Source organism: Urocitellus parryii, chromosome 4 (assembly GCF_045843805.1).
Source record: "Urocitellus parryii isolate mUroPar1 chromosome 4, mUroPar1.hap1, whole genome shotgun sequence".
Lineage (NCBI taxonomy): Eukaryota > Metazoa > Chordata > Mammalia > Rodentia > Sciuridae > Urocitellus > Urocitellus parryii.
The window spans coordinates 110,911,975-110,926,757 of record NC_135534.1 but is presented as its reverse complement, the minus strand read 5'-3'; the positions used below and the strand labels follow the sequence as shown (position 1 = coordinate 110,926,757).

Genomic DNA, 14,783 nt, shown 5'->3' with positions numbered 1-14,783 from the left:
TCTGATAAAGACATAGAAATAATATTTTTAATTGTGTTTTTAATTAAATGCTACACTTTTCATGTTTTGAGACTTCATAGCACAATTTGTGTGTACATTGTTTGGAGGGACATAGTTGAAAAAATACAGAGGTGAATATCAAGGTTTACAGAACAGTAAAAAGTGAGTGATGAGTGATTTATAATGAAATACTCTTTGTGTTCAGGATGATGTCATTATTATTTTGCATTCATTTTAATTTGTATAAAACATTTATTGAAATCAGTTGATGTTTACCTTTTTCAACTGTTCAATTCAGTGATTTTTGTATGTTCATGTAGTTACCCACACATCATTATTTTTTAATTATAGGACACCTTCATCACACCCCAAACAAAAACCTATGCCCATCAGCAGTCCCATTCAGCCCCTCAGTGCCCATAGTCCCTGGAAGACACTAAGCTACTCTCTTTCCCTATGAATTTTTCCATTGTGGATACTTTGCATCAATGGAATCATCATATGCTCATTTCTATATGCATTGTTTCACTTAAAGTGTTTCAGGTGTATTCATGATGTGCCATATGTCAGTGCCTTTTTATTGAAGAATAATGTTCCATTATAAGAATATGCTACATTTTATTTATCTATTCATTCCTGAATGAGCATTTGAGTGGCTTTCACTCGTTGGCTCTCATAAGCAGAGCTGCTCTGGACATTCACATACAACTTTTTGTTATGGATGTATGTTTTCTTTTCTTGAGAGTACTTTACATAGCAGTGAAATTTCTGGGCCAGGAGGTAACTTTACATTTCAGAATTTGAAGAACTGCCACAACTGTTTTCCTTACAGTTTGTTCCATTTTGCAGTCCCACCAGTAATGGATGAAATGGATAAAGGTTCACAATTCTTCTCGTTCTTGCCAACACCTGTGTTTAATCTCTAGTTTTGATCATTGCTTTCCTGATGGATGTGTGTTATTTAGATTTAGATACTAGGTAACCTGCAAAACCTTATTTGTGAGACAATGCAAAAAGTTTAGAGGTTAAACATTTAGGTTATAAGTGCCTTAATCTAATCAGTGCACTAGTCCCCTTATAGAGATAATTGGGTGGTAACTGTAGACTGGTAGGTTACGACTTGAGGAGGCAGGTCATTGGAAGCATGATATTGGAGTGTAAATTTTGACCCTAGTAAGTGTTTCTCTCTCTCTCTCTCTCTCTCTCTCTCTCTCTCTCTCTCTCTCTCTCTCTCATGAATTTCATGTCATGAGTCACTTCCCTCTATCATGCCTGTCTGCTTTGATGTTCTGCCTCGCCTCAGGCCCAGAGCATTGGAGCTTCCATCTGTAGACTGAGACATCTGGAATCATGTGCCCCAAATAAGCTTAACCTCCTCCAAAATAGTTCTTATCAGATCTTTTGGTCACAATAGTGAAAAGCTCATTAAAACAATATGAAATGTTTTATCACTGTGATTTCATTTGAATTTTCTTAACAATTAATGATGATGAACATATTTTAGGTGTTTATTACTCATTCATGTATTTTTCTCAGATTTTATGTCTATTAAAATTCTCTGACTTTTAAAAATAGGTTCTTGACCTTTTTATTATTAAATTGTTAAGTATTCATTATGGATCCTGACCACAAACTCTTCCTTGATATTAGTATTCAGGAAATTAAATATACATTGAAAATATATTCCCAACTTTATACACTGTCATAAAATCTCTTTGTTCATGGTGTTCTTTAAAGGCCTATCTTTAAACTTTATCATGATATTCACTTTATTTTTTTCCTATGGTAGTCTCTGGTTTTGGTACTTATCTAAGAAATTACTATCAAGTCCAAAGCCACAATTATTTAGACTATTTTTTTCTAAAATTTCTATTATGCCTTACATTTAGTCCTATAACCCATTTTGAGCTCATTTTTGTGGGTGATATGAGAAAGAGCTTCAAATTAATTCTGTTCATGTAGCTATTTTGTCCATAATAGTTGATAAAAATACATTTTTTCCTGTTGCATATTCATGAAACCCTTATAACAACTTTATTGAAAATTTTTCAATTTTGAGTATGATAACTTTCATTGCTTTTATTTAGTTAATTCCTTAGCATTTTATTCTTCTTTATGGTATTATAAGTAGAGTTGTTTTTGTTAATTGCAAACGTGTAAAATCAATTGAACTGCTATGCTGACTTTGAACTCTACAACTAGGCTCAAGTATAAGAAATATTTCCAATATTTGTTTTCTTATTCATAGGTTCATTATGCTTTTCTCTATATAAGATTTTGACATTTAAACATAGAGATAGTGTCACATTTTCTTTTCCAATCAGGATGTTTTGTAATTTTATTGTCTTACCTTATTTTCCTAACTAGATCTACTATTACAAAGTTGAATAAAAGGGTAAGGAGTGGACATTTTATCTTGTTCAACAATTTGAAACATTCAATCTTTCTTCATCAATTGTAATATTGGGGTAAGTGCTTTTTATGCTGTTGCTATTTTAACAGTATGAAAAAAAATACATTTTCTTGCCCAGAATTTGAGAGGATTATTAAAAAGCCATGGGAAATTTTGGAGCACTCAATGTAAGTCATCAGAAGATTTCTTAGCGTGGTCAGAGACTGGGTATTACTAAAAATTATCATTACAGCATAGAACACAAATACAGATAGTTCTGTTTGACATTTATTTATAAGTTATATATTATTGGAATCATAAAGTCTTTGACTGAAGAGAGGGGAAGAACTTGCAGAAACCTGGAGATAGATGGTTAAAAAGACTTGAACTCTGTTTCATATCCCATTGTAAGATGGATCAATAATATCTATTACAAAATATTTTCTCTCTTCCTACTTAGAATTTTCAGAAGAAAATGACAGAGAAAAATCATTCCACAGTGACTGAGTTCATCCTGGTTGGATTAACAGACAAACCAGAGCTCCAGCTGGCCCTCTTCCTCCTCTTCCTAGGAATCTATGTGTTCACAGTGGTGGGGAACCTGGGCATGATCACACTGATTGGGCTCAGCTCTCACCTGCACACACCCATGTACTATCTCCTCAGCAGTCTCTCCTTTATTGACCTCTGTCAATCTACTGTGATCACACCCAAAATGCTGGTGAACTTTGTAATGGAGAAAAACACCATCTCCTATGCTGAATGCATGACTCAGCTCTACTTCTTTGCAACTTTTGCAATTGCAGAGTGTCACATGTTGGCTGCAATGGCATATGACCGCTATGTTGCTATCTGTAACCCCTTGCTTTACAATGTTACCATGTGTAATCAAGTCTGTTTCTGGTTGCTAATTGGGGTTTGTAGCATGGGATTGATGGGTGCCACAGCCCACACAACGTGCATGCTAAGGGTGCTTTTCTGTAAGGATGATAAAATAAACCATTACTTTTGTGATGTTCTTCCACTACTAGAGCTTTCTTGCTCTAGTACTTTTGTCAATGAGGTAGTAGTTCTGTGCTCCAGTGCATTCAATATCTTTGTCCCAGTCCTGTCCATTGTTAGCTCCTACATCTTCGTCATAGCCAGCATCCTGCGCATTCGCTCCACTGAGGGCAGGTACAAAGCCTTCAGTACTTGCAGCTCCCACATCTCAGCTGTTGGTCTCTTCTTTGGTTCTGTAACATTCATGTACCTGCAGCCATCGTCAGTCAACTCTATGGACCAAGGGAAAGTATCATCCGTATTTTACACCATCATTGTGCCCATGTTAAACCCTCTGATCTACAGCCTGAGGAATAAAGATGTCAAAGTTGCCCTAAATAATCTTGTCAAAAAAAGAAATTTCCTATGAAAAGTGTATTTTCCTTAGAAAAGTATAGAAAATATAACTCTGTTAAAGAAACAATTGAGAGAGCAATGTTTATCAATTAGTTATGAGATTCTTGCTAGTACTTAATTGATTGGAAGAAAGGTGCTAAGAGTGGACTGAAATCACTGGTTCACTCATAGGAAAGGCACTGGGTGTTTCAGAATTCATCTACCTGGAGTAACCAATCTCCCAACTAAATATTTTCAAAAATGCTTTAAAATTCTCAACGTATTTTATTGGGGCAAAAACACATGAAACATGACTCTTTCTAAGCATGACTTATTTATCATAATTTAGAGAATAAATACATTTGGTCATATCCTTTAATATTCTTGTATAAAATATTCCTTGCTATATATATTTTTGGAATTATGCTGCCATCTCTATTTCCTGATAATTTCATACTGACTTTCCCATGTCCAAAAGAAATCATGCCTTTTTCCCCAACACATATATTATTTTTTATTTAGTACTGTCATTTTTCACTCTTGTATTATGATATTTATATATGAGTTGTTTGTCCTCCAACCAAGAAAGATTAGGTCATGGAAGTCATAACTCAATCAGTGCATTAATACCCCGATAGGGAATAATTATACCTTACCCTGATAGGTAAGGTAGGCAGATAGGTGTTTGGAAGTGGTGCATCTTTGGGGATGTATCTTTAGGGTCTATATTTTGTCTTTGGTGAACAGAGCTCTCAATCTCTTTCTGCTTCCTGGTGCTATGTCTTGAATCACTTTCCTTTGCCACACTTTTCTGCCATGATGTTTTGCCTTACCTTGGGCCCCAAAGAATAGAGTCCATGGAGTAACAACTCTAAATCTGTGAGCCATAAAATCAATTTGTTAACCTCTGATTGTTTTTCTCCAGTCTTTTGGTTTTAGTAGCAGAAAATTTGACTATAACATGGATTCATTTGGGATATTTATATTCTTAGGAAAGTTATAATTGCAAAATAATTTTCATAATAATGATGAGTACCTCTCCTACCCCAAAACTCAATATCCGTTTTGAAGGAAAAATGATATCTTTGATGGTGCAAGGAAGGTAGCTTGCTACCAAAATAATTCCTCCTTTTCCCTTTGTTCTATTAGTTTCCCAAAGGTACCCTTAAAAATGTCAACCAGAAAGCTTGAGCAAGTACTCCTAAGAGGTAATTCTCCTGACCAATAAGTGCCAGAAGTTCTTTGTGGCACCCACTCACTGATTGCTCAACTCCCCTTCCTTTTATTCTGCTGATAGTTCTACTCAGATGATTTCCCCACTCTCAGTACAAGGGTTTCTCAGAGCTATGGAAACCAGATCAGTTGCCCTTATGTGAAAACCACTTTTATATGACAGGCCATGGTTGTGTTCTGTGTTACGTGTCCAAGCTTCATAGCTTTAAGTAAAGAAACATGGATAACTTCAAGTAATACCATGATCTTCACTGCTCCTCTGTTCTCCTGTTCCCAGAAGCAGAGAATCAGACTTTATTCCTTTTTTCCCCAAATGAGCATGTAGATGTATAAATTTCACTTAAAAAATCATCTGTCTCATTTAACAGGTATAAAACAGCATTTGCTTTGTCATTATTTTGCCTTCGAAAACACAGTAAACATTCCAATGCAGTGTCTTGTTTTTCTCATTCCATAAAAGCAAAATTGTCATGAGATATAGGAGGCTATACCCCATTGCAAATTAGAAGAAACTTTCTTTCTGATTTTCTGTGTCCTAGCTATTTGTTTACTTATTTATTTTTAATGAACAAGTGAATTTATTGTACAATTAACACAACAGGAGAAATCGATTTAATATAGAACTGAATATTACTTAATTACTATTATTAATCCTTACAGAAAACATATTTTAAATAAAGTCCTTAAAAGAATAATCTCATTTAAATTTAAAGCAGCATACTATTCTTATTCTAAATGTCTGCCAGTGCACACTACATCATTAATCAACACACACTGAAGTAACACAGCATGGTGGTCTTCAGCAAGATGCTTTGACTAGTGCTAACATTTTTATCTTCTTTTACTAAGCAAATCAAAAGTAGTGCTATAACAATAAGCAAATTAAGTTTTAAGAAAAGTGCTACATTAATGCTATAAATAGATCAACAAAAATGAAGTTGTCAATAGTATAAATTTGTCACTTTTTATAAGGTATATAAAAAGGCAAAGAGACACAAAATTATTGGGCTATAGATTTAAAATAATTAGTGAGTATTTCCATCTATCTAAGCTGGTGACCTATGCTGGGCTCACAAAATCTGTAACTTAAAAAAACAACAAATAAAGCACGCAAAAAAAAAAAAAAAGAGGTACCTTTTCAAAACCCGGGGCCAGCTCTGTGACCTTAGGGGTCTGTGGAAAGAGAGCCACTGGAATTCTTTATTCTTATACAGGGGACACAGAAATGGAAGTTCCATAGAACATTCAATTCCAAAAAGGGAAAAGGGGTAGGATTACAAAGTAATAGGTGGGTCTAAATCAACCCCATGGGATGGCGCCCACTCCTCAAGTCACACCTTCCTTATCCAAGCAGAGGTAAAGCCCAATGTATTGTGGGGTGCAATCACTGTTCATTACCCCTTTACTCAGGTCTTTCTTAAAGTGTGCAAATAGCTTCTGTCCAGAAAGGCTCCCAAGAAGTGAGGTCTAAATTTCACGATGACAAAAAAAAAAAAAAAAAAAAAAAAAAAAAAATCACTCAACTCTCTATCTCTATCAAAACTGCTGAGAGCCATAGCCAAGTAGGAATGACGCATGTCATTTTGGTTTGAAAGGTGACCCTGCTCAGAGATTAGGGTGGTTTCGGGTTTAGGGTGGATCCTGCTGGGATTAGGGCATATCCTGCTGCCTCAGGCACCCGCTCCTTTGGAGTTCCACTTGAGTTCTCAAGGGGTTCTGAGAGAATTGGCGTGCGGAGCCTTGTGAAAGCAGTGTGTTCCCAGAAAGTGCGTGTAGAGTGTCGGTGAGAGTTTGAGAATAAAGAGTTGCTGTTTGTCTGGTTTAGGAATCAGGGTGATGTTGGCCTCCTAGAATGAATTTGGAAGTTCTCCCTCTTTTTCTATTTCCTGAAATAGCTTGAAAAGTATTGGTATTAGCTCCTCTTTAAAGGTTTTGTAAAACTCTGCTGTATACCCATCCAGTCCTGGGCTTTTCTTAGTTGATAGTCTTTTGATGGTTTCTTCTATTTCCTCAATTGATATTGGTCTGTTTAGGTTGTCTATATCCTCCTGACTCAATCTGGGCAGATCGTATGACTTAAGAAATTTATCGATGCCTTCACTATCTTCTATTTTATTGGAGTATAAGGATTCAAAATAATTTCTGATTATCTTCTGTATTTCTGAAGTGTCTGTTCAAAGAAAGAAAACTACAGACCAATATCTCTAATGAACATAGATGCAAAAATCCTCAATAAAATTCTGGCGAATCGGATTCAAAAACATATCAAGAAAATTGAGCACCATGATCAAGTAGGATTTATCTCTAGGATGCAAGGCTGGTTCAATATATGGAAATCAATAAATGTTATTCACCACATCAATAGACTTAAAAATAAGAACCATATGATCATCTCAATAGATGCGGAAAAAGCATTCGACAAAGTACAGCATCCCTTTATGTTCAAAACTCTAGAAAAACTAGGGATAACAGGAACTTACCTCAACATTGTAAAAGCAATCTATGCTAAGCCTCAGGCTAGCATCATTCTGAATGGAGAAAAGCTGAAGGCATTCCCTCTAAAATCTGGAACAAGACAGGGATGCCCTCTCTCACCACTTCTGTTCAACATAGTCCTCGAAACACTGGCCGGAGCAATTAGACAGACGAAAGAAATTAAAGGCATAAAAATAGGAAAAGAAGAACTTAAATTATCACTATTTGCAGGTGACATGATTCTATACCTAGCAGACCCAAAAGGGTCTACAAAGAAACTATTAGAGCTAATAAATGAATTCAGCAAAGTGGCAGGATATAAAATCAACATGCATAAATCAAAGGCATTCCTGTATATCAGTGACAAATCCTCTGAAATGGAAATGAGGACAACCACTCCATTCACAATATCCTCAAAAAAAAATAAAATACTTGGGAATCAACCTAACAAAAGAGGTGAAAGACTTATACAATGAAAACTACAGATCCCTAAAGAGAGAAATAGAAGAAGATCTTAGAAGATGGAAAAATATACCCTGTTCATGGATAGGCAGAACTAACATTATCAAAATGGCGATATTACCAAAAGTTCTCTATAGGTTTAATGCAATGCCAATCAAAATCCCAATGGCATTTCTTGTAGAAATAGAGAAAGCAATCATGAAATTCATATGGAAAAATAAAAGACCCAGAATAGCAAAAACAATGCTAAGCAGGAAGTGTGAATCAGGCGGTATAGTGATACCAGACTTCAAACAATACTACAGAGTAATAGTAACAAAAACAGCATGGTACTAGTATCAAAACAGTTGGGTGGACCAATGGTACAGAATAGAGGACACAGAAACCAATCCACAAAACTACAGCTATCATATATTTGATAAAGGGGCTAAAAGCATGCAGTGGAGGAAGGATAACATCTTCAACAAATGGTGCTGGGAAAACTGGAAATCCATATGCAACAAAATGAAACTGAATCCCTTTCTCTCGCCATGCACAAAAGTTAACTCAAAATGGATCAAGGAGCTTGATATCAAATCAGAGACACGGCATTTGATAGAAGAAAAAGTTGGCTACAATCTACATACTGTGGGGTCGGGCTCCAAATTCCTCAATAGGACACCCATAGCACAAGAGTTAATAACTAGAATCAACAAATGGGACTTACTCAAACTAAAAAGTTTTTTTCTCAGCAAAAGAAACAATAAGAGAGGTAAATAGGGAGCCTACATCCTGGGAACAAATCTTTACTCCTCACACTTCAGATAGAGCCCTAATATCCAGAGTATACAAAGAACTCAAAAAATTAGACAATAAGATAACAAATAACCCAATCAACAAATGGGCCAAGGACCTGAACAGACACTTCTCAGAGGAGGACATACAATCAATCAACAAGTACATGGAAAAATGCTCACCATAGCTAGCAGTCAGAGGAATGCAAATCAAAACCACCCTAAGATACCATCTCACTCCAGTAAGATTGGCAGCCATTATGAAGTCAAACAACAACAAGTGCTGGCGAGGATGTGGGAAAAGGGTACACTTGTTCATTGTTGGTGGGACTGCAAATTGGTGCAGCCAATTTGGAAAGCAGTATGGAGATTTCTTGGAAAGCTGGCAATGGAAGTACCATTTGACCCAGATATTCCCCTTCTCGGTCTATTCCCTAAAGACCTAAAAAGAGCGTGCTACAGGGACACTGCTACATCGATGTTCATAGCAGCACAATTCACAATAGCAAGACTGTGGAAGCAACCTATATGCCCTTCAATAGACGAATGGATAAAAAAAAATGTGGCATTTATACACAATGGAGTATTACTCTGCATTAAAAAATGACAAAATCATAGAATTTGGAGGGAAATGGATGGCATTAGAGCAGATTATGCTAAGTGAAGCTAGCCAATCCCTAAAAACCAAATGCCAAATGTCTTCTTTGATATAAGGAGAGTAGGGGCTGGGGATGTGGCTCAAGCGGTAGTGCACTCGCCTGGCATGCGTGCGGCCCGGGTTCGATCCTCAGCACCACATACAAAGATATTGTGTCCACCGAAAACTAAAAAAAAAATAAATATTAAAATTCTTTCTCTCCTCTCTCTCTCTCTCTCTCTCTAAAAAAAAAAAAAAAAAGATATAAGGAGAGTAACTAAGAACAGAGTAGGGACGAAGAGCATGAGAAGAAGATTAACATTAAACAGGGATGAGAGGTGGGAGGGAAAGGGAAAGAGAAGGGAAATTGCATGGAAATGGAAGGAGACCCTCAGGGTTATACAAAATTACATACAAGAGGAAGTGAGGGGTAAGGGAAAAATAATACAAGGGGGAGAAATGAATCACAGTAGAGGGGGTAAAGAGAGAAGAGGGGAGGGGAGGGGAAGGGAGGGGGGATAGTAGAGGATAGGAAAGGCAGCAGAATACAACAGACACTAGTATGGCAATATGTAAATCAATGGAAGTGTAACTGATGTGATTCTGCAATCTGTATACAGGGTAAAAATGGGAGTTCATAACCCACTTGAATCAAAGTGTGAAATATGATATATCAAGAACTATGTAATGTTTTAAACAACCAACAATAAAAATTAAAAAAAAAAGAATTCTAGACCTAATAAGAGCATGCTACAGGGACACTGCTACATCGATGTTCATAGCAGCACAATTCACGATAGCAAGATTGTGGAATCAGCCTAGATGCCCTTCAATAGATGAATGGATAAAAAAATGTGGCATTTATACACAATGGAGTATTACTCTGCATTAAAAAATGACAAAATCATAGAATTTGGAGGGAAATGGATGGCATTAGAGCAGATTATGCTAAGTGAAGCTAGTCAATCTTTAAAAAACAAATACCAAATGACTCCTTTGATATAAGGGGAGGAAACAAGGACAGGGTAGGGACGAAGAGCTTGTGACGAAGATTTACATTAACAGGGTTGAGAGGTGGGAGGGAAAGGAAGTGAGAAGGGAAATCGCATGGTAATGGAAGGCGATCCTCAGGGTTATACAAAATGACATATAAGAGGAAAGGAGGGGTAAGACAAGATAATACAAATGGAAGAAATGATTTACAGTAGAAGGGGTAGAGAGAGAAAAGGGGAGGGGAGGGGAGGGGAGGGGGGATAGTAGAGAATAGGACAGACAGCAGAATACATCAGACACTAGAAAGGCAATATGTCAATCAATGGAAGGGTAACTGATGTGATACAGCAATCTGTATACGGGGTAAAATTGGGAGTTCATAACCCACTTGAATCAAACTGTGAAATATGATGTATTAAGAACTATGTAATGTTTTGAATGACCAACAATAAAAAAAAATAAAATAAAATAAAAAAAATAAAACATGGATTTTAAAAAATAAAAAAAAAAGAATTCTATATTAAGCTAAAAAAAAAAAAAAAGAGTTGCTGTTTGAATCTACAAGGCTTTGTGGTGGCTCGGTTATTTTGTGCCCAGCCAGTCTGCGGCAAAAACAACACTTTATATAAAGAAAGATTTCCTTTTAAATATTTTTTTACACTGTAATCTTTTTTTATTTAATTGATTTTACTTTTTAAATACACAACAGCAGTATTCATTACAATTCTTATTACATATATAGAGCACAATTTTTCATATCTTTATATATAAAGTATGTTCATGCTAATTCATGTCTTTATATATGTACTTTGGTATTTTTTGCATTACAATTCTTATTACACATATATAGCACAATTTTTTATATCTCTGTTTGTATATAAAGTATGTTGACACCCAATTCGTGTCTTTGTACATGTACTTTGGATAATGATGACCATCACATTCCACTATCTCTGCTAACCTCCTACCCCCTCCTTGTCCCTCCCACCCCTCTTCCCTATCTAGAATTTATCTATTCCTCCCAAGGTACCCCATCCTACCTCACTATGAGTCAGCCTCCTTATATCAGAGAAAACATTGAGCATTTTTTGGACTGGTATTAGCTAACTTCACTTCACATTATTTTCTTCAATGCCATCCATTTATTGGAAAATGCCATGATTTTATTCTCTTTTATTGCTGAGTAAAATTCCATTGTGTATATACACCACATTTTTTTTATTTTTTCAGCCGCTGGAGGGCATCAATGTTGGCTCCACAGCTTAGCTATTATGAATTGTGCTGCTATAAACATTGATGTGGCTGTGTCCCTAAGCATGCTGTTTTTAAGTCCTTTGGGTATAGTCCAAGGAGAGGGATATCTGGGCCAAATGGTGGTTCCATTTGCAGATTTCCAAGGAATCTCCATACTTCTTTCCATATTGGCTGCACCAATTTTCAGTCCCACCAGCAATGTATGAGTGTGCCTTTTTTCCCACATCCTCGCCAACACTTATTATTGTTTGACTTCATAATAACTGCCATTCTGACTGGAGTGAGATGATATCTTAGAGTAGTTTTGAATTGCATTTCTCTGATTGCTAGAGATGATGGGCATTTTTTCATATATTTGTTGATTGATTGTATATTCTCTTCTAAGAGTATCTGTTTAGGTCCTTGGTTAATTTGTTGATTGGGTTATTTGTTTTTTTGGTGCTTAGCTTTTTGAGTTCTTTATATACCCTAGAGATTAGTTTTGCTCTATCTGATGTGTGAGGGATAAAAATTTGCTCCCAGGAAATTTATTCCATTCTATTTATTGATTCTTGGTTTTAATTCTTCTTTATATGAGTCTTATTAAGGAAGTTGGGGCCTAGTCCCACATGATGAAGATTAGGGCTTAATTTTTCTTTTATTAGACACAGAATCTCTGATTTCATTCCTAGGTCCTTGATCCATTTTAAGTTAAGTTTTGTGCATGGTGATAGATAGGGGTTTAATTTCATTTTGGGGCAGATGGATTTCCAGTTTTCCCAGCACCATTTTTGAAGATGCTATCTTTTCTCCTGCGCATGTTTTGATACCTTTGTCTAATATAAGTTAATTGTAATTTTGTGGGTTAATCTCTGTGTCTTCTATTATGTACCATTGGTGTACATTGGTCGACCAGTCTGTTTTGGTGCCAGTATCATACTGGTTTTTTACTATTGCTCTGTAGTATAGTTTAATGTCTGGTATAGCAATATCACATGCTTCACTCATCCTGTTAAGGATTGCTTTAGATATTCTGGGTCTCTTATTTTCCAGATGAATTTCATGGTTGCTTTTTCTATTTCTATGAGTAATGCCATTGGGATTTTGATTGGAATTGCATTGAATCTGTATAGTGCTTTTGGTAGTATGCTCATTTTGATAATATTAATTCTGCCTATCCAAGAACAAGGAAGAACTTTCCATTTCCTAAGGTCTTCTTTTATTTCTTTCTTTAGAGTTCTGTCATTTTCATTGTATAGATCATTCACTTCTTTTGTTAAGTTGATTCCCAAGTGTCTTATTTTATTTTATTTTTTTAGGTTATTGTGAATGGGGTAGTTTTTCTCATTTCCTTCTTAGAGGCTTTGTCACTTATTTACAGAAATGTCTTTGATTTATGGGTGTTGTTTTATATCCTGCTACTTTGCTGAATTCATTTACTTGTTCCAGATGTTTTCTGGTGAAGTTTTTTGGGTCTTCTAGGTATAGAATCATATCACTAACAAAGGTACTAATTTAAGTTCTTCTTTTCCTATACATATCCCTTTGATTTCATTCATCTAACAGCTCTGGCCAGTGTTTCAAGAACTATGTTGAATAGAAGTGGTGAAAGAGGGCATCTCTGTCTTATTCCAGATTTTAGAGGGAATGTTTTCAATTTTCTCCATTTAGAATGATGTTGGCCTGTTGTTTAGCATAGATAGCCTTTATGATGTTGAGATATGTTCCTGTTATCCCTAGTTTTTCTAGTGTTTTGAACATAAAGGGGTGTTGTGTTTTATCAAATGTTTTTTCTGCATCTATTGAGATGATTATATGATTCTTATCTTTAAGTCTATTGATATGATGAATTACATTTATTGATTTCTGTATGTTGAACCAACCTTGCATCCCTGGGTTGAATCCCACTTGATCAAGGTGCATGATCTTTTTGATATGTTTTTTGTATTTGATTTGCCAGAACTTTATTGAGAATGTTTGCATCTGTATTCATTAGAAATATTGGTCTGAAGTTTTCTTTCTTTGATGTGTCTTTGCCTGGCTTGGGGATCAGGGTGATACTGGCCTCATAGAATGAGTTTGGAATTACTGCCTCTTTTTCTATTTCCTGAAATAAATTGAAGAGTATTGGTATTAGTTATTCTTTAACGGTCGGTCTTGTAGAACTTGGCCATGTATCCATCCGGTCCTGGGCTTTTCTTGGTAAGATTCTTATAGCATCTTCTATTTCCTCACTTGATATTAGTCTGTTTAAATTGTGTATATCTTCCTGACTCAATCTGGGAAAATAGTTTGATTTAAGTAATTTGTTGTTGCCTTCAATGTCTTCTATTTTTTGGAGTATAAGATTTCAAATTAATTTCTAATTATCCTCTGTGTTTCAGTAATGTCTGTTGTAATATTACCTTTTCATCACTTATGCTGGTAATTTGAGTTCTCTCTCTTCTTCTCTTTGTTAGTGTGGCTAAGGGTCTGTCAATTTTATTTATTTTTCAAAGAACCAAATTTTTGTTTCGTCAATTTTTTTAATCGTTTCTTTTGTTTTGATTTCATGATTTCAGCTCTAATTTTAATTATTTCTTTCCTTCTACTGCTTTTGCTGCTCATTTGTTCTTCTTTTTCTAGGCTTTGAGATGTAGTGTGAGGTCATTTATTTGTTGACTTTTTCCTCTTTTAAGAAGAAATGAACTTTCTTCAAGAAGAAATGCAATGAACTTTCCTCTAAGGACTGCTTTCATAGTGTCCTAGAGATTTCGATATGTTGTGTCTATGTTCTCATTTACCTCTAAGGATTTTTTAATCTCCTCCTTGATGTTATTCAGTAACATATTGTTTAGTCTCCAGGTGATGGAGTAATTTCATTCTATTATGATCTGATTAAATGCACGTTAGTATCTATACTTTTATGTATTTGCTAAGAGTTGCTTTGTGGTATAGTAAATGCTCTATTTTAGAGAAGGATCCATGTGCTGCTGAGAAGTCTATCTGCTTGATGAAGGTTGAAATATTCTATACATGTCAGTTAAGTCTAAGTTATTGATTGAGTAACTGAGTTCTATACTTTCATTATTCAACTTTTGTTTGGAAGATATACCCAGAGGTGACAGGGGTGTGTTAAAGTCACCCAAGTTTATTGTGTTGTGGTCAATTTGACTCTTGAACTTGAGAAGAGTTTGTTTGATGAACATAGCTGCACCATTGTTTGGGG

General features: G+C 35.5%; 1 protein-coding gene across 1 annotated transcript; it reads left to right on the top strand.

Moving 5' to 3' along the window:
- Positions 1 to 2,864: 2,864 nt before the first annotated feature.
- On the top strand, positions 2,865 to 3,803 carry LOC113192531 (olfactory receptor 8G50-like). The gene has a single exon (XM_026402694.2). The coding sequence runs from the start codon at positions 2,868 to 2,870 to the stop codon at positions 3,801 to 3,803; it is 936 nt and encodes a 311-aa protein (XP_026258479.1). The 5' UTR covers positions 2,865 to 2,867.
- Positions 3,804 to 14,783: the final 10,980 nt, after the last annotated feature.